General features: G+C 41.6%; 1 protein-coding gene across 2 annotated transcripts; it reads left to right on the top strand.

Moving 5' to 3' along the window:
* Positions 1 to 1,202: 1,202 nt before the first annotated feature.
* GPRC6A (G protein-coupled receptor class C group 6 member A) lies at positions 1,203 to 19,117 on the top strand. 2 transcript variants are annotated; one of them, XM_083605738.1, is made up of 6 exons: positions 1,203 to 1,461; positions 5,838 to 6,141; positions 9,785 to 10,615; positions 14,509 to 14,721; positions 15,544 to 15,667; positions 16,547 to 19,117. In XM_083605738.1, exons 1-6 carry the CDS (start codon positions 1,268 to 1,270, stop codon positions 17,677 to 17,679), a joined length of 2,799 nt encoding a protein of 932 aa, XP_083461864.1. In that variant the 5' UTR covers positions 1,203 to 1,267; the 3' UTR covers positions 17,680 to 19,117. The 2 variants fall into 2 exon arrangements, with proteins under 2 accessions (XP_083461864.1, XP_083461865.1); XM_083605739.1 differs by lacking the exon at positions 1,203 to 1,461 and adding an exon at positions 2,632 to 4,022.
* Positions 19,118 to 20,341: the final 1,224 nt, after the last annotated feature.

Below are 20,341 nucleotides of genomic sequence, written 5' to 3'. Positions count from 1 at the left end.
GAATTTGCCAGGACCTTTGAAAAAACACTTAAGCCATCATGGCTTCTCAGTTCCATGCAGAATCCCAAATTTTTAAATACAAGCCTTTCCTTCCTCCTGAGTCTCCTCAGCCAAACTCAAAGCTCTCTCAGCCTTGGGCATGATTCAATGAAAAGAAATGGATATAAGGATGAAGACAAGAGTAAAATAAGAGATTAAAGGAAGAAAAGGGGGTGGAACCAAGGCTGCAAACAAAGCATATATTTAAAGCACCCCCCCATAGAATCCTGGGAACTGTAGTTTGTTAAGCATGCTGGGACCTGTGGCTCTGTCAGAGGCAAACTATAATTCCCAGTATAATTCCCAGGGGTGTGTGTTTCAAATGCACAGTGTGTGTGAACAACCTGAGAGATAAGGCACAGAGAAAGAAAAGTAGGTATCATGGGGTGCACAGGGGCCAGTGGGGTGAAGCAAGAGTCTGGGGGATAGCTATAAAAAGACAACAAAATAATCTGGACTCCTTGGAAGGTTTTGAATAAACATCCACAAATTTATTAGATGAACACATGATAGATAAGGGAAGGATATGTATAAATTTGCAACATGCAGGGAACAATATGTGCAAAGAAATCAAAGAGGGGAGCTGAAGGAAGTCCTTGGGGGGGAGGGATGGGGGAAAATCATGTAATTGATTATTTGGACTGATATTTTGTTATGCTGAAATTGCTTAATAAAAATATTTTTTTAAAAAAGAGTGCGGGGGATAGCATGACAGAAAATGAGATGCAACAGAAGAGTGTGCAACGGGGTGCAGAGAAACAAGAGATGGAGATGCAGAGACAAACAACAACAAAAAAAGACAAGAGGTACTCTGAATGTGGGTACTGCAAACCTACATAAAAGAGTGGGAGCGAGTGTGTATTATGAAGAGGACCAAAAATATAGAGCTTCACCAAAATCCTTCTCCAGTTAATTTACTGATACAGCTCTCCTGAGTTTGTAAAAAACAGTGGCCCTCTGGAGTGATTTGAGTTGTGCACTCTTATTTTATACACCCCCTCCCCCCCAGTTTTCCCCAGACCTCTCCCTCCCTCATAAGTCCTCCAGTGGTATCAGTTAAACAGCATGACCCGTCTGAGCTGGTAACCAGCATTTGGTTAAGGCGTGCTTGGCTCCCAGAACAGCCCTGTGCCTTGCTGATGTTTACAGGTGAAATAGGAACTGTGTTGTTGGCAGGGCTGCTTACCTAATTGACTGAAGGCAACTAAAGATCAAATGAAACAGAAACATGGCAATATTTGGTTTGTTGATGCCTTTCTTCCTGATATGCTTTAATATCGGGCAGTCTTGCCGGAATTCTGATGACTTTGTGGGTGCCAGCTCTCCGGGAGATGTTGTCATTGGAGGCTTGTTTGCAATTCATGGCAAGATGTTGCATTCAGAAGAAAACCCCCTCAAGCCAGTGATTGCCAATTGTGCCGGGTGAGTAATAATATCAACTATATCAGGAGAATGAAAAGAGCAGGATGACATGGACATGAATGGAGCAAATGAGAAAAGCAGGATGGGGGGAAGCTTTAAATTTTTGGAATCTTTAAATCACTGTTTCTTAAAAGGGTATCAGCAATGAAAAGTGTGTGTCTGATATGCCTGGGGAAAATCTAATGTGAATGACTGTGAGAGGCTGCAATTACTTTCTATCTCTTTTGTTGTGTAGTGTTATATGTACTTATCAGGAAGGTGATCCCATTAAATGTAATGGGACTTTTGAACAGGCATGCATAGGATTCCACTGTTAGTGTCTTATTGACTTGCACCTCTTTTATGGTATATAACCAACCCCTGCATTTTTATTACCTCCATACACCACATAGTAATATGGCATAAAACATAGTACATAACTGGAACCCAGTCTGTATATTGGATTTCTTCTGTGTTATACCACAGTATCCAAGATTTTCACTTTGGCCATGCTAAAGCCTGACAATGTACACCTATAAATGTCTTCTCATGAGAAAGCCCTACTAAGTTCAATGGGACTTACTTATGGGCACTTACCTTTGAGTAAATCCCATTGAACTCAGTGGGACTTACTTATGAGTGGAATTGTATATGCTTGAACTGTAGTGGCATAAAAAAATAGAGAGCATTTTTTACACAAAACATGAGTGTTTTCAGAAAGTACAGCTGAATCTCTTTCTATCATTCCTTGTCAGTCCTTTCATTACTTTGTAGACTTTACACTGCATTGTTGTGTCAACATTTTGACAGTGCCAGCAAAAAGGCAATTAACCTGCTGTCCATAGACTGTTTACATTGATGTTACCCAAATGAAACTGATGTGACTACTCAGTAAGAGAGTGTTTTCAGGATTGCAGCATAACTGCTTTTAGGATGGCTGTATAAGTAATCCAGAAATGTATTCAACTCATAATTACTGTTTACATTTAATGTAAGTTGTCCTCTTTTAGTTTTAACAAACAAATCAATTATATGTCAATATATGTGTGTATCACTAAAATCACCGAATAGATACCTTATTGAATTACTGACTGATGCTTGGGATAACAGCTTAGCATAACAAAAAACTCCAACTCCTATTGTGAAAAGGAAAGGCAGTTTTTCATAACTGCTGTATATATTGAAACATCAGAACAAGAAAGACTCAAAAGTAAATAGGTATAACCTTCATACTCAACCCTACTAATTAAAATGTATTCCAGTATGTAATTAAAATCACCTCTCCCCAGTTAAATTGTCAAAAGCTCTAAATGGACCAGTTGAACTAAAGCTTGCAGTCTAACATAGTCCCAATCATGTACTGTATGGAGGGGGAAGGGTCATGTATGCCACCTGGGATGCCAACTTGAATTATTGAGGGGGGCAGGTAAGCCCTGCCCTACATAATCACAAGATGCAGCACACAAACATTTAAATAGTAATACCCATCAACTTTGGGTGCCCCCAGCCCACTCAAATATTTTTTGGGGGGCCAAAGAGACCTTGGCCCCTAGGAGTTGGCTCCTATGTATGTCCCCCAGTACCCCTTGAAGGTAGGGCAGAAGATAGCTAGAGACTGTTAATTGTGTAAGAAACAGGTAAATCTTTCAGAATTACTGTAGGGCAGTTACAGAAGGCTCCTAAGGATGCAGCTCAGTGGTAAAGCACAGTGGTTCAGTCCCTGACCTCTACACCTCAGGTAGAGAGAGTGCTGCTGTTGACATCGAGAGAGATGAATGGTCTGACTCAGTTTGAGGCAGGTTCCTTTGTACCTTCTGTTTCCTGTCCCTTCCCTTATTTAAAATGTAGGGCTCTGTGGGGCCAGACAGTTAGCAAGACAAATCAAAATTGCCCCCTCTCAACAACATGCAGTTTGAAGAGCCCTTCCCTGGATTCCATACAGCACAGCTTCATATGTGGTATTGTGAGATTTGGGGTTTGGGTAGGAGAGCGTTGTGTAATTGGCCCAGAATGACTGCAAATGCTACTTGATAGCTGATGACAAAGTTTCAAGGCATATCTTCTATTAGGGAAATTGGTGGTAAATTGCCCAAGAGGGTTAAGAGATGATTGGAGAAGATGAACTCATTCTCATTCTCCTTCAGCCAGAGGGAAGGGCCATGCTAGATATGAGTGGGAAAACAACAGAAGCATATTGGACAACAGACAACAGACTCTGAGTGGGGCACACAGAGAGAGCCAGGGAGACAGCAATGTCTGAAAAGTGTGTTTTTGGAGGGAGGTGCCCCTCTCTGGAAATCTGATGTGGGGCAGTGGATTTGGCTGCCTGTTGGGATGTTAAGCCATCCCTCTACCTATGTTTGACCTGTGAATTTGAAAATAAACTCAAAGAAAAACCAAACCTGGGTTACCACTGCAACCCAGGAACACTGTATCACTTGAAAAAATCAAAACTGGTATTGGCAGTGGGACTGCATTTCTTTGGAGAGAAATTCTGGGTTGGTGTGGTTCAGCCATAATGAAGCATGTAGCAGCAGTTCAAGTTGTTTCAGTAGTAGTAGTAACCTCACATTGACTTTAAGGTAAGCATGAGCAGACAGACTGGACGTCTCCCAAGTACAACCTCTAGTCTAAGCATCATATAGAAATTCAACATGAGAAGTTTAGTGTTGGCTGTTGCCAGGGTAGTCAGGACATATTCAGAAGCCCAGCAACGGAGTAGGCAGTTAGGCATGGATAAGAGGAGGGTGCAGGAAGCAGATGAGCTGGTGATGGGCTTAACTGGGAAGATTTGCAGTCTGTAGCAAAGAATCAAGAGGCTTTGTCTGTCTAGGATCCTGGAAATGGTGGCAAGAGGGGGCAAGGAAATGGAAGAGAAGTCCCACAAATGCAGGGAGGGGAAAGAATGTGCAGATGTTGATGCAAGGTTGTGGGGGTACAGTGCATGATGGAAGTGAGAATGAATGGTCATTTGCAGATTACTGTTGACAGATTCTTTTTTCATCCCATTTGTGCCCATGGAAGAGAAAGAGCAGGAGGGAAAGCTTGGAAATGTTTCTGCTGGAAGAGCAGCCATTGTGCAGAGACCTGGGCAAGGAAATATATTTTATTGACTTCTTTACCCCATAGGTGTCTCACAAATGTGTTACTGGATGGGATAAGGCCCCTCCAATTGGTGCACCCTAGAGGCATGCTCCAGTAGTGAGATTAAGACAGGATCTTACAAATTACAGCAACAGAAGAGACTGGGATCACTTCAAGATGACAGCCGCATTGAGCATCCATCCAAATTTATTTCTAAGGAGATTAGACAATGTCAACTATTTATTAAAAAATCATTCCATTTTGTTTGTGGAGAGTTCATACGTAGGGATGGGCAAATCTGTCAGTTTTGGTTTCTCACACTTTCTCATGTTTCCAGTCTTGAGTGCAGTTCTCCACATTTCCATGTCAGTTTGCATTGAAAAAAGTCAACATGAAATTTAATAAGCATTCCTCCTGATACACACTTTTTGTGTGCAGTTTTGCCTAATATATGTATTTTTGTAAAACATATTTTCACAAATATTGCTATTTTCACAAATATTGATATTTTACCCAATATAATGCATTTTGTATGTTACTTTCACAATCGTATTCATTTTTATGCTTATTTTACTGTAGTGCATGCATTACACATTACTTGGCAGGGAGATGCATTGAAAAATTCAGAGAAGTGCAAATTTCGCAGGATGCCCTGTTTTTCAGTTCTCATATTGTTTTGTGTGAATTAGGTAGGTTCACCTTTAAAGGCAAACTGCAGAATTGAAAATGGTTTTTAAATTTATATGTATTTTTATGTATCTCAACATTTATGTGTTTAATGTCTATGAACCTGCTCATTTATCTTGTACAGAAAAAGCTGCTACTGTTTTAAGAAAAGTATGAGCTAGACCAATTTCTTGATACTGTGTGTGTGTGTGTGTGTGTGTTTGTGTTGTGAGATGGAGGAGGTGAGAGAAAGTTAATGAGGTCAGAATGACTGCAGATGCTCCTTGTCACCAGTGGCAAAGATTCCAGACACATCTTATGTTAGGTCAATGGCCCAAAAGGGTAGGAGACAGTTGGGGGTGTGACTCATCCTTATTAAGCTGTGAGTGAAAAACAACAGAAGCAGTATGGAGGAGAAAGACACACACACAGAGAGAGCTGAGGTTTGGGGCAGTGTAAGCTAACAGCATTGGGAGGGGCGCCATCTTTCTCTAGAGATCTGACATGAATTTCAAAGACTACAAAATGTCATAACCTTCCATGGTGGATACACTCTCAACATATGCACACTGCACATATTAATTTCGTATCATGTGAAGTGAATTTGGGTGACATAACGATAACGGACTTTATGTGTTTCTTGACAGCTTTGAAGTTCAAGTGTTTCTTCAGAGCCTTGCAATGGTCCATGCAATAGAAACAATCAACAACTCTACACTCTTACCTGGAATTAAATTGGGGTATGAAATCTATGACACCTGTGCAGAGGTCACCAGGGCAATGGCTGCAGCTTTGAGGTTCCTGTCCAAGTTCAATGCCTCAAAAGACCTTGTGGAATTCAGGTGCAACTATTCAGACTATACGCCCAGAGTCAAAGCTGTCATAGGTGCCACCTATTCAGAAGTATCTATGTCGGTTGCCAGAGTATTGAATTTGCAGCTTATACCACAGGTAAGTCACTATAAAAAGAGCTTCTTGCTTTCAACAGGAGAAGTGTTTTAATGAAATTATAGGACTCTGAATATAATTATAAGATGGCTTGGCTGGTGGGTATATATCAACATGGAAGGGACAACATTCTAGAGTACTAAATAAACAATATGCTAATTTCTTGGTTATCATATTTTAACATGGGGTAAAGAAAGAACGCCACAACTTTATTTCCATGAATTTGGTGTGATGTGGATCATGAGACTTTGATGGGATTGACATACCTTTGGTGCTCAGTGGAATCACTCAACCTGTTGTTGACTGAGCAGGAGTTTCAGTGACCTAAGACAGCACACAGAGTGAGACCCCCTGGCAGTGTAGCTTGTTTCTATGTAATTGTGCACTAAGCCTTAGTCTTTGATTCAGATGCACAGTTTCTTTGCAGTCCCCCTTTCGGCCAGTTCTTTACCTGTCCCACACCAAACATCATATGTATGATGTCATATTTGATAGGTAGATATGGCTTGGCCAAAATGGCTGGGGCGGGAGCAGCTAATTAGGCTTGCGGGCTGAAGAGACCCCACCACTGCTTTAGAATACCAGGGGACTGTCATCGTTCTGAACTGGAGGAGGAGCCAGCTCAAACTGAGGCTGGTGTGCCACCCACCAGCTGGGAGTCAAACCAGACTCTTGATGCTGGTGTTCCCTTGCACATGGTCAAGATCCTAGGCTCCTCCCCTGTTGCACTGGCCCTCTGAATGTCAGAAGGCATGTTTATTGAGGTGAGCGACAATTCAACCACAAGCAATCTCCACAATCTTGTGATCTCCACAAGCAATCTGACAAAAAACAACAGGGCTGCGTGCCAACAACATTTTTGCATCTTCTGACAAAGTCATTTGGCACCACAGGTTTTTGTTCATCTTCCTTGATTGTTTTTTCTTGATTCACCCTGGTGCCGCAGCTATGGAGCTGCCAAGGAGGATAGCAAATGTGTGCATAGGCAAACAAAACAAACATCAAACCCACCCCCCACCATGCTCACACACATGTAGGGATTAGCAGTAAGTCAGGCTTGAATGACTTAATATCCCATTTGCAGTAATCAACCTGCCAACTGATTCCCCCCCCCCCCATATATGTGGTTGCGAGCTGTTTATATTTCAGTGAACCGCAATTCTAAAAGAAACACAAAACCCTGGATTGAAAGACTTAACAAAACCATATAAAGATTTATGAACATAAACATGTTTTAAGATTCTCCAAGAGTGCACACATCACAACTGGCAGCCACATACTGGTTCTGTCATGTGCTGAGCTGTTTATATGCAGCACACTATCAGATCAGGAGACTTTACCCCACAACAAGATATCTGCCCTCCTCGCTGCCTCAATGAAAGCTTTGAGAAAGTTGCACAGTCTGTAAGGTGAGCCGCTGAATAGAGATTTCTTGTCACCACGTACCACATGTTGCAATTAACAGCAGCCACCGCATGGCAGCTGCCTCGTGTGTTCCTGCTTGAATTGGTAGGGGAGGGGCATGGGCTGAGTGCACAATATATCTTCAATGTGCATTTGAAGAACATTTCCCCCCTCAAAGAATTTTGGGCGCTAGATTTTAAGGTTTGGTGGGAATTGTAACTCTGTGTGGGGTAAAGCACCATGCGCAGAATTCTTCCAGTGGGGAAATGTGCTTTGGATGTGCTTTAAAGATATAGTGTGTGCACAGTTAATCTTCAAACTGAACAGAAACTGTAGCGACAGTATGAATGGTATGTAGAAACAAAACACTGCATTAGCCCAGATGTTTTCATTCAATAGAATGAGTGTGTGTGTTTTTTTTCAGATGACCTATCCTTGGGTAACCCTTTCCATATCTCTTTGAGTGTCAGCCACAGAATCTCTATGTGTTGCATAGGGCTCTGTGGTGTTGGTGTTTGGGGGGGGCGTCATGCAGGGTACTGGCTGCCAGCCATGATACCAAACCTCACTCTGACCTGCATGAAATGAGTTAAAAAAGCAAATGTAGAGTTTCAAGAAGCAGGTTTTGAAAATCCTTAATCTGAGACAGTGGCGTAGCGTGGGTTGTCAGCACCCGGGGCAAGGCAAGTAATTTGCGCCCCCTAACCCGTGGATTTGCGCCCCCTAACCCATGGATTTGCCCTAACCCCAGATGTTGCGCCCGGTGCGGCCGGCCCCCCCTGCACCCCCCACGCTACGCCACTGATCTGAGAAAACATTTCTATCTGAACTCTACTGTTCGCCTGGCGAGATGAAGTAATATGTTCATTTGCGTCTCCAGGCAAGTACAAAGTCTTGCTACCAGCCTAAAATACAGCTGAAGTTCAGTTAGAAGAAACTTCTCTTGGATTCAGCCCATGCAGATAAGGAGAGTGGTGCATGCTCTGTTGGACATCCTTACTCTGGGATATGCATTTTAAAGATAGCGGTGGATGAAACAGCCTATTTCCATCCTGTCAGTTTTTCCTATGTACAGAAAGAATCTATGCTACCCCATTTACATGTGGATAAAAAAAAATACCCTTCAAATCTGCACAATTCTACTAAAAATAAAAACTGGGTACAGTCATACCTCGGGTTACAGACGCTTCAGGTTGCGCGTTTTCGGGTTGAGCACCGCGCCAAACCCGGAAGTACTGGAACACGTTACTTCTGGATTTCAGCTCTCACGCACGTGCAGAAGCGCTAAATCGCACTCTGCACGTGCGCAGAAGCACCAAATTGCGACTCGCATGTGCGCACACACTGCGCTGCGGGTTGCAAACGCTGGGGGTTGCGAACATGCCTCCCGCACTGATCACGTTCGCAACTCGAGTGTCCACTGTACTTATGAGGGGTTAGAAGATTGTCATTGTTCTTACTTTCTTTCTTTTTAAATAATCAACTGCTTAGAACAGCTAGTAACTTTACCATGTTTATCCAGTTAAAAAAGTATTTTTAAATGCTCTCAGGATACAACCATATGTCATAATGTCCATAATGTCCATAATGTAATGTCATTGTATTGTTGTTAGGTTGTTGGACTCACGTATCAGCTCATAGATTATGCACTCTAATTCACATTTTTGTGTCCAATCCATGCATGGGTTGTTGTTTTGCAGGGATGTGTGTGTGTGTCAGGTAAGTTTCAAAGGTAGAGCAAACCAGAATCCTCCAACACCCTTGTTGGAGGAGTGCATTGCTTGAAACCAATAAGGTGGCTGTGTAAAGTTGGCTAGTGTGAAAGCAGGAAACTGGACTAGCTAGGCCTTTGGTTTGATCCACCAGGGTTCTCTTTTCAGTCATGATATTCCCAATGTTGAAATGGTGGTAATGCTTTGGGGGTCCTGCCCAGAAAATGTGTTGCAATGGCCCATAAGTGGAGAAGGCTATTTCTTCACTCTTATGGCAGCATGCTCGCAGCTTTTGGTGGTGTCTGTGGCAGGAGGCCACCATGCTGCATTTCACTCAAACTTACATATATCTGTTGGAGCGTAAGAGCACTTAGATAAAAAATGCGCCAGGAGTTGAGAGAGTGAATTATAGCCATCTTGGCTTCCCCCTTTGCAACAGCTTATTTGATGCTTCTAAGCACTTGAACCCTGGGTCTTTGCTCAGAGCTGTTCCCTGTGTCTATAACAAGGCTGTTTTGTCATCTCCGCAGGTGAGTCACGCTTCAACTGCAGAAATCCTTAGTGATAAAGTCCGCTTCCCAACTTTTCTGCGCACCGTGCCTAGTGATTCTTATCAGACGAAAGCGATGGCACGACTGATCCACAGGTCAGGGTGGAACTGGATTGGAATCATAGCCACCGACGATGACTTTGGGCGCCTCGCTGTGGAGAGCTTCGGGTTACAGGCAATGGCAAACAATGTCTGCATTGCATTTAAAGAAATGCTGCCAGCTTATCTCTCGGACAGCACCATTCATGGCAAAATTAATCAAGCTCTTGAGAAGATTGTCAAGGAAACCAGGGTAAACGTCATTGTTGTCTTTCTCAGGCAATTCCACGTAATGAGATTGTTCAGAAAAGCAATTGAGAGGAACATAAATAAGACCTGGATTGCAAGTGATAACTGGTCAGCAGCTGTCAAGATTAGCACCATTCCAAATATCAGTCGCCTGGGGAAAGTGGTTGGATTTACGTTCAAAAGTGGCAACATGTCATCTTTCCACGACTTCTTGAGCAATCTACATACAGCCCCCAATGGAAACAACATGTTCTCAATGGAATACAACACTCTTATGGCAGCATGCTCGCATATAAATGATCAAGATTTGAGCAAGTGCATTGGTAATTACTCTGTTGAGAGAGTTCTACAGAACCGCACTAAACCAAGTAACCAGTTCCGGAGAGAGGAATTTCTCATTGCAAACATCGAACCAGGATTTATCCATAGCACCATGCTAGCCGTGTATGCAATTGCAAATGCCATTCGGAATCAGTGCAGGGCCAGAAACTGCAAAGACCCATATGCTTTTGCCCCTTGGGAGGTATGGTTTAAACATATTTTTATTACACATATTTTTCCGCACTTTTCATCCCTTCCTTTCCAACATTTCCAAACACAAACCATTGGGCATTACTTCAAGTGGGTATTACTTGAACAATTTGACATTTTCATCCTTGTTACTCTACAGGGGTTGCAGCAGCTTAAAGATTTGATACGTTTGACTTAAACTTTAACATTTGTATAAATCACTGCCAAAAAGTCTCAACAAGATTTTAAAAATCTTAGCTGAAACCTATCCAAGCTTAACCCCTGAAAGTGAAAGCCAGTTCATACAGGTGGGTCATTATGCTTCATGAACAAACTTTTTGCTCAAGAATAGAAAAAAAAAACATTAATAAACTTTTCAGAAAGTATTCCATCCCTTATTTTATATTCCCTCCCAACAATCCTGTTATCTTCTTTACAATTATTTCTGCTTAATCTTGGGGAGAACTGGATGTTGAGATAAAATTGCAATCCCAGGGCAACACACCTGCTGAAACCTTACTGAGGCCTGTGCTGGTTACTGATGGCAGCTTTCCCCATAACTTCTTTAAAAGTTTAATTTTCATACAATCATATATTTGTATACCTGTGAGGGACCCTGAGGGTTCTAGTTCTACCCCATTCCATGCAGGAATCTCAGCTAAAGCATCCAAGAGAGATGTTAATCCAAGCTCTGCTTAAAACCCCCAGATGAAGGAGAGTCTACACCTTCCAAAGTAGTCCATTCCATTGCTGAACAGCTCATAACACCAGAAAGGTCTTCCTAATGTTTAGTTGGAATGTCCTTTCTTGTAATTTGAATCCATTGGTTCGGGTCCTACCCTCCAGAACAGCAGGTTATGTGACAGCCTTTCAGATATTTGAAGGTGGCTATCATATCACCTCTGAATTGTTTTGTACTGCCTGTTAATGCTGCAGGGTTTATTTTATTGCCACTGTTTTTTCAACTCGTGTTGTAAACTACCCTGATGTTTTCACAATAGGCAGCATATAAATATTTGTAATAAAGAAGACCACATCTGTCCAGAACAAACCCAACCAGCTGGTTTTGTTCCTTCTGCAAATCTCCTCACCTTCATTTTGACACTGTTTGAGATACGTTGATCCGGTGAGCGTATTAATATGCATGAATCTCTGGGTTTTTGAGTCTTCATGCTGAAGGGTCATGTGGGGTCTGGGATCAGACATTGCTGCAGTGCTGAGACTATATTGTGGTAATCAGAATCTTTTGCTCTAGTGTTGACACACAACTAATGTTGTTCTTCTTTACCTAAGTATCCAGAGGACATTCTTAAAATCACATCATTACAACACATATATTGATATCCATTTTATGAAAATGTTACTGTTATGGCTTTCCCAAAACATTCTGGGTTTTGTGTTGTGTGGTGAGGGTGCTTTCAAGTCTCCCCCCCCCACCCCCGGGCTTCCCAGATCCCTCCATGTGAAGAAGATCTGTCCAGTATTTCTGTTAGTGTTATACAGTATTGCAGATCTCCTCCCACAGCATATTCAGTCTGAGTTAGGGATGGAGGAATAATATGTTTTACATGGATCTGAGTGAGCATTGCCCTGCACCAGACCTCTTCCTGTACTGGGTGCCCACTTATGACCAAGCCACTTGCGCAATTCAATGTGAAATCATTTGCAAAAAAATATGCACAACATATTTATTTCACCAAATTTATATAATACCTAAAAGTGGTTTACATAGATGAGTCAACCCTCCTGTGGAACTATGTTTTTGAAGCATAATTTTGTAAGAATGGATACATCAGGATTTACATACATACATACATAAATGTGTTTGTGTGTTGCTTTCTTTAGGAAACCAGGAATGTATATGCATATAATATTATCAATATCAGAATGCATATAACGATGTGCTAAGCAAGGGACACGGCTTAATTGTTAAACCACTGTGTGAATTGTACCTCAGCCAGCAGTTGTTGGGGAAAGGGGCATAGTGGGATTCCCAGCCATTCTCCTCTGTTGGGAATGTACAGCTATGAGTGCCATGGGCCTGTCCTGTGAGCCCTAAACTAGCTTGCTGTCCTCAGGTGCACTGGAGGAGACATTGCTATTGTTAAAGTAAGATTTAACTGCTAGTCCAGTCAGGTTCTATATGTAGAATGAAGGGGTACCATTTTGCCCTTTGCCTTGGGCAGAAAAATGTATTGGGCCTGGCCTAGGAGCGGGTAATTTTATTTGGGACCTTGGGCTGTGGGGAACAATAAGCACTCCCTATCCCCTCTCTGCCATCCCCAGCTGCAATTTAGATGGAAAAAGGAGATATAAAGGCAATGCTATTTGGAAAGGGAAGTGTTAAACTGGTGAGGTTGATTCCAAGAGAGGACAGACAGGACAATCTGAAAAACAGAGCGATCCAATTGACCAGAATAGAAATCACACAGCTTTTCTATTGATTTAAAAAGAACTCTGATGTTCCTGACCTCTGAAAAGAAACAGAAGCTGAACAGGGGAAACCATGATATTTTGTTCAAGACACTGTGCAGGTGCCCCATAAAAAGTGAGTGAATGAAGTGTGCCCATTCCGCAGTAAATGCCCAATGTGGAAGCAGCCAAAGCTAGAGAGGGACATTAGGCAAAGAAATGAGAATTGACCGCCTTTATTTAGGGACCTGGGCAGCAGTACTCTCTTCTGCATTTTTTACATAGTTAACCAACGTTTATTTTAAGATAAACAAAGTTGAAGCACCATGACTGCATGTGACCCTTTAGCTTTCTTTGACCTTCTGTGACAGAGGAAAGATTTTTGTTGTTGCCTAAACTTCTTTTTTCAGGGAAAGATATACTAAGGGGTAGAAGGATCTATCAATTTCAGTTCTCTCAGATTTTCATTTTTAAGAAAACTTTAATTCAGTTCTACATGTTTCTGGTGCAATTTGTGATTTATTTATTTCTAAAATCAGCATCAGTATGGACTTTTCACTAATGTACACATTTTTGCAAGCAATTTTCTCTGATACGATGCATTTTTGTTATCTTCACTAACATACTCATTTTTAAATGCACACTTTCCCCTCATATATACATTTTTTGTAAACATTATTTGGTTGGACAACTGCATCGCAAAATTCAGAAAAGTGCAAATTCCCAAGGATAGCTGTGTTTCAGTTCTCCGATTCACCTTTAAATGAGAACTGAATCTAATTTCTCCTCCACTCCCAGACCACAAGGTTACATTTTTTTAGCAGAGGAGAAATGAAATGTCATACACAAATAGGAAATTTATGAAACATTTGGATACATTTTTTCTTCATTTTGAATGTCTTCAATTTTAAACTTTTGCTTATGAAATTAGACTTCAGAGTACTTAAAAAAAAACACCTTACCTCTTGTGCCTTGAAAGCAATAGCCATAGGGCAATAACGTTAGACTATTAAATGTAAATATTCAACACTTTGACAACTTCTCCCCAGAATGATCCTTTTCCAGCTCTACTTTGTTAGTGGGAAAGCAGCTTCACAAGTGATTCTTAGAGCTGCTTTTCATGCCCATAATAAACACGATTCCAAATTGGAAAATGGAATCTGGACATTCTAAAATATTCAGGAAGGATGAATCTGGGAATAAAACACATCAGCAAAGAGGTGAGATCAGTCACACCGTGATCAGTTTTGATGGAGATTAGTCACATAACAAGTAATTATACAGTCATTTTTTATTGGGAATCCTTTCTGCAAACTGATAAAACTCAAGTTGCCCAAATATGATTATAATGAGTGAAGTGATCTGGCCTCTGGAAGCATTTCTTTTTCTTCTGATATGTTTTTGAATTGTACTGCCTCTCTATAAAATGCTACTATATGCCATCTCTTTTCCCTAAGCACTGATTTGCATCACTATTCACTTTTATCCCTGCAGTTGCTTGAAGAACTGAAAGAAATCAGGTTCACTGACAATGAAAGGGAAGTCTATTTCGACTCTCATGGAGACATCAACACAGGCTATGATGTGCTGGTTTGGAAGGAAATTGATGGGCGGATGGTGATTTCCAACATAGCAGAGTACGACCTTGAGAAAGATGACTTCATCTTTGCAGATGAGGAAGATGAAATGGAGTTCCTGAATCTAAAGGTATTTAGAGGCACACAGATAAAACCAAAGGGATTTTAAACACTTCTGTATTTATCCTCTTGTTTTCAAATTTTATGGTTGAAAGAATGGAAAGCAGAAACTGGGGAAACAAAACAGAAGAGGTTGTCATTACAACTGACTTATTGAACAGAATGGTATTAATGTGATGGTTACACCAACAGCATTTTATCCAATAAGTCGGTTGTGATGAGCTTGTAATTCTAAATAGGCAGGAATTGGTGCAAGCTGCAAGTGGATGCTGTGTGATTTGCAAAATACAGTGTGCATGCTGAATGTACACCCAAGACCCACAATTTGCATATGTCATGCGTGCTTAAACTTGGATCAAGACTTAGTCATGATTTGAGTAGACCCACTGAAATCAATGGGACTTAAGCTCAACACGACTAATGAAAGTTCCAAACTTTCCAAAAGTTTGTTTATGCAGAGTGCCCACCCCCATTTCACCGCAACATAGAAGAGTGCACTGACAACCTTTCAGTGTATGGCCAGTGACTCCCCTCAGCTTCTTTAACGGGGGAGCCAACTGTGTGCTGTCAGGTAGGCTCCCACCCCTTTTAACTACGCAAAGAGCTCCGCCTCCCCCCACCACAGATAGGTTCATTAGAACTGAGATTTGGCTGGAACCTCAAAGGGCTGTGACATGGGGAGGCGGACCAGGAACTTCTGCCGTTGTCTCAGAGATTGGGGTGCTGTGCGCAGCCACACAAAGGGTGCCCTCCGGTTGATGGGAGAGCGGTCATTGTTGATTATTTTAACATGCAAGATCTCCAGGTTTCGTTTGCCTCTTTTGTTTTGCAGAACATTCAGTCCAAATGCTCCAGCAAATGCAGCCCAGGACAGGTGAAGAAAGTTTCCGCAAGCCCACATACCTGCTGCTATGAGTGTATAAGCTGCCCCGAAAACTATTACACTAATAAATCAGGTGTGGAATCAGAACAGAATGTTTACTTAAGAATATTAATTTTAATGTATTTTTCTGTGAATCAAATATATTGTTGATTGTTTCAGGAACCATAGAAATTGTGGGGTGGCAGGTGGGGGGCAGACAAAAGCAACCTGCATTCGCATGCACAATCCAACTAAAGTACATTTTCTGAAAAAGCACTGAAGTGAAGTGCTCTGTGTTTCTAGTCATTGTGACTCAGTTAAGTGGCATGGGCAACAGTCCTCTGCTGGAACACCTGAATCCCAGTTCCAGTTGAAAAGGCCTGGCTTCGGTGTGACTACATTAACTTAAATCAGGGGTACTTGATTTACCTGAGGGCACATTTGGAAATCTAATAAACTGTTGTGGGCACCACAGAACACCCATTTCACAGGGTAACAACTGGTGATCCTCAGACACCACCTCAAAATCATATGCACCCCTCAAAAACCAAATAAAAATAAAAAACAGGCAAAACCCCCTCCAAAAAATAGGTACCCCCAACACCACAAAGACCAAAAACCCCTTAGTTAAAACAACATTGGGAAATGGGCTTTAGAAGGTGCCAAGAGATGCATCTGAGGGTGCTGTGGTACCCATGGGGAGCCCCATGTTAAATACTGAATGTGATGGATCTAACATGATTGTATTATTTTTCTATATGCATGTATATATTTTTACATTGCTCACAAAGATAGGCTATTGATCAGTCTATAAATGCAGTTGTTTGCTAATAATATGATTTGGCTCTCAAAACAAAATGAGTTCATTATAATGGACCACAATTGTGCATTAAATTGCCCTAATCTCTTCAATAAGATGCACAGCACTGCTAGGGGCTAGTTGTCAAGAAGTCTCTTGTTTCTCTCTGCACAGATATGGATTACTGCATTTTATGCAACAACAGGACACACTGGGCCCCTGTGAACAGTTCGAGGTGCTATAGGAAGATGGTTCAGTACCTCAACTGGAATGACTGGTTTGCTATTTTGTTACTGGTACTCTCTGTCCTTGGAATTGTGTTAATTTGCAGCATTATCATAATATTTACTAGAAACGTGGACACTCCTGTTGTAAAGGCATCGGGCGGCTTGACTGTCTGCTATGTCATCCTTCTCTGTCATTTCCTCGCTTTTGTGAGCACAGGCTTCTTCATCGGCAAGCCCATGGCGTACAAATGTAAAACCCGGCAAGCTCTCTTTGGCATCAGCTTTGCACTCTGCATTTCGTGCATTTTAATTAAGTCTCTGAAAATCCTGCTGGCCTTCAGCTTTGATCCCAAGTTACAAAAATGGCTGAAGGGCCTCTACAAGCCCATTCCCATCGTGTCCTTTTGCACGGGGATTCAGGTCATGATTTGTGCTGTCTGGATCAGCGTTCGAAGCCCTTTTGTGGATGAGAACTTCTCCATCCGGAGAGTTATTATCCTGGAATGTAACGAGGGTTCGGCTGTAGCCCTGGGGATCATGCTGGGTTATATAGCTCTTTTGGCATTCATATGCTTCATATGCGCCTTTAAAGGTAGGAAGCTACCTGAGAACTACAACGAAGCCAAATTCATAACGTTTGGCATGCTAATCTACTTCATTGCGTGGATTACGTTTATCCCCGTCTACACAACTACTTTTGGCAAGTACTTGCCAGCCGTGGAAATCATTGTCATTTTAATATCCAACTATGGGATCCTGTGCTGTACATTCCTCCCCAAGTGCTACATCATACAGTATAAGCAAGAGACAAATACCAAGTCGGCCTTCCTAAAAATGCTTTACAATTATTCGTCCAAAAGTGCAGGGAGTCTAAGCGTAAACCAAAGTTCTCTGGACTCGAAAAGTGAGACGCCTCCGATTCCCAGTGCAAATGATTGTTGCAAAACTAAGGGTCAGAAAAATTGGGTGAATGGCAGCTGCCATTTCCAGGCATCTGGGTACAGGGAGATCAGGAGGGAATTGCAACCCACAAATGCAGCAGGGCCCACCATCCCAAGAAGAAGACTCTCTAGCATATGAAGCAGTTGTGGTAGGAAATGTAGTTTTAGGACAAGCAAACCTTCTTTGATCTCCCCATAAGTCAGCCTTCCACAACCTGTGGTCTTTCAAATGTTATTGGACTACAAATCACATCATCCCCAACCATTGGCTATGCTAGCTGGGGCTGATGGAAGTTGGAGTCCACCACTTAGAGTGTTAAAAAATAAATTAAATGGTTACACATGTAGGTTTTTTTTACATGGCAACCACACACAAAAATGTCCAAAGAAAGAGTTCAAATGATGAAGGTTTATGGCATGTCCTTCGACAATAATTGCATTCCATACATGCTTCCATCCCAATGGAGAGGCTGAATGACAAAAGTTAAGGGGAAGATGTATTTTATTATACAAATAAAAGCCAAATGACAATTATGCTTTGAAGACACCTAGCGCCCAAAGGTAAAAGACCTCATTATAAAGTTTATGGTGCAAACAACCATGGATCAAGTACTTCATTGTCCTTTGAATTGGTTGCACCATTAGCCCTTAGTGTTGCTGGCTGATTAGCTTCCAGTACAAGATTTCCCACAACTGCACAAATAACTTTTGTATGTTGATCCTGATTTTACTTTTATGTGTGTAAATCGGAAGTTGAACTCTTTGACAAAATAATCAGGTCTATAATTAATCTCACAGTAATTCCATTTATAAGTAATTATATGAGAAAACACATTTAAAATGCTTAGCCGGTTGTTTCTGTCACATTTGCTTTTTCCTAGTGGATTTGGGTTCACATGGCTGGAATCACATATCATTAGACCAGTATTTTCTTCATCAGTAACCCTATATATTTAATCATAGGGTGAAACAGTGACCTCCTTGGAGCAAATGAGAACTTCCATTGAACTTTTTAGGGGGCAGTTCGCCACCCATTATTCTTGCTGCAAAGCCACACCTTATGTGCACGTATATGCACAAATTTAGGAGTAATGTGATTCATAGAAATTAAATTTGTATTTAGAAGACAATCCTGTACCTACTTACCTGGGAATAGGCCACATCAACCTCAGTGGGGCTTACTTCTGTGTAGGCTTGCATAGGATTGCACGGTACCTATGTGTGTGATCTCTGAGCCTTTGGGAAAAATGTGTGAAGATGCACACACACACATACACACACACACACACACACACACACAACCACTTGTAAATATTTGTTTGTAAATGCTGTTACCAATACCTCAGAAGTCCTCAGTGTTAAGCATTTTGCCGTTGAAAGCTGGCTGTGTCTGTGGCTTTACATCCATCTGAAAGTGACAAAACTATAACATTTTAATAAAATATCGACTTTTTTTCAGCAGCTGGCTACTTACAGCATTGTTGAATGGATGTATGTGTACTGGGATCTTCTCATTATAAAGGAATACAAATATACTGCTATTAAAAATAAACTTTTAAATTTATGTTCTTCCTGGACATTTCTTGTGAGCAATCAGTTATTTATTGATTGATTTATTGCACTTATGGAAAGCTTTCCATCCATAGATCTCTTCATAATCTTCCGACATGTACATGAATGATGATTAAGAAAAGAAGGAAGAAGTAAAGATTCATGGACAGTCTTGGCTGCTTTGTGTGAACTGTGAACAAACATTAGCAAGACTCATCTGTGAGTTGTGCATTGCAGGGGAAGATTTGTAGTGGTTGGAAAGCTTTCTTTCAGGGAAGTTTGCTTCCAATTATTGATCTCGCTGATCCGCCCTGATAAGGTTTTTGAAGAGGTCACAGTTCCCACAGAACACGGTTTGAGAATCAGCATGTTAGGTTAACAGCTGAATTATTATTATGATTCTCTGTGGCAGCCCCTAGGTTGTGGAACTCCCTTCCCACAGGGGTGCACTTAGCACTTCCATTATACAGGTTTCAGCAAATGCTGAAGACACACTTCTTTACTCTGTCCTTTGACACCCAAGGTGTGTATTTTAAGGACCCACCCTATTTTTGTGATTGTGTTTTTTAATTGTAAGCTTTTAACCTGTTCTAAACTGTACCTGCCCGGGGACCTTCGTACTCTAAGGATGAGTACTAAAACAACAATATTTAAGAACAGCTCCACAAAATCACAAGATGTGTTAAATACTGCCTCCTCGTGGCCAGAGTTTGTAGATACAGCTATTTGGGTGCGAACTGCAACTTGAAGTAATGTTGCCACACTCGGCGACAGTCCTTTCCCCCTATTCTACTGCTGGCACACTTGGTCCAGACACCAGATGTCTGATTAAGTCTATACCTGGTACAATATAATGTCAGTCTTCTACCACAAGACTTCCCCACACGCACTCCAAAAGATATTATTCACTTTTAGCTTGGAAGTAGGATATCCTTATATCACCTCTATAAACGAGTAGCTCTGAAGTCCTTCTGGTATGCACTGTGGAAACTGAGTAAGTCAACCCATGCATTGTCTTCACACTCTCAAGATTGTTGCTTCTCCTGAAGGGAAGCCTTGTTCTCTTTTCTAAAGAGACCAAGCCTGTGCGGTCTCTTTCTGTGCTGCTGCTTATCAAAGTCATGTGAGAGAGAGCATCATTGTGGCTGGGCATTCCCCAAAACTGTGCCTGTCCCTCCCACTCCACACCCCCAGTGTTGCAGTAAAAGTCAGTTGCCAGTCTGACAGGCTTTTGTACATGGAGTGTGGAA

The sequence above is a fragment of the Podarcis filfolensis genome (assembly GCF_964270895.1).
Source record: "Podarcis filfolensis genome assembly, chromosome: 3".
Taxonomy (NCBI): domain Eukaryota; kingdom Metazoa; phylum Chordata; class Lepidosauria; order Squamata; family Lacertidae; genus Podarcis; species Podarcis filfolensis.
This window is presented reverse-complemented; position numbering and strand designations above follow the sequence as displayed.

Excerpts from the sequence above, each read along its gene's own strand:
- GPRC6A (XM_083605738.1), top strand. The coding sequence starts at position 1,268 with ATGGCAATATTTGGTTTGTTGATGCCTTTCTTCCTGATATGCTTTAAT. Across the intron at positions 10,616-14,508 it reads ATGCTTTTGCCCCTTGGGAG|TTGCTTGAAGAACTGAAAGA; the intron begins GTATGGTTTAAA and ends TTATCCCTGCAG. Across the intron at positions 15,668-16,546 it reads CTATTACACTAATAAATCAG|ATATGGATTACTGCATTTTA; the intron begins GTGTGGAATCAG and ends CTCTCTGCACAG.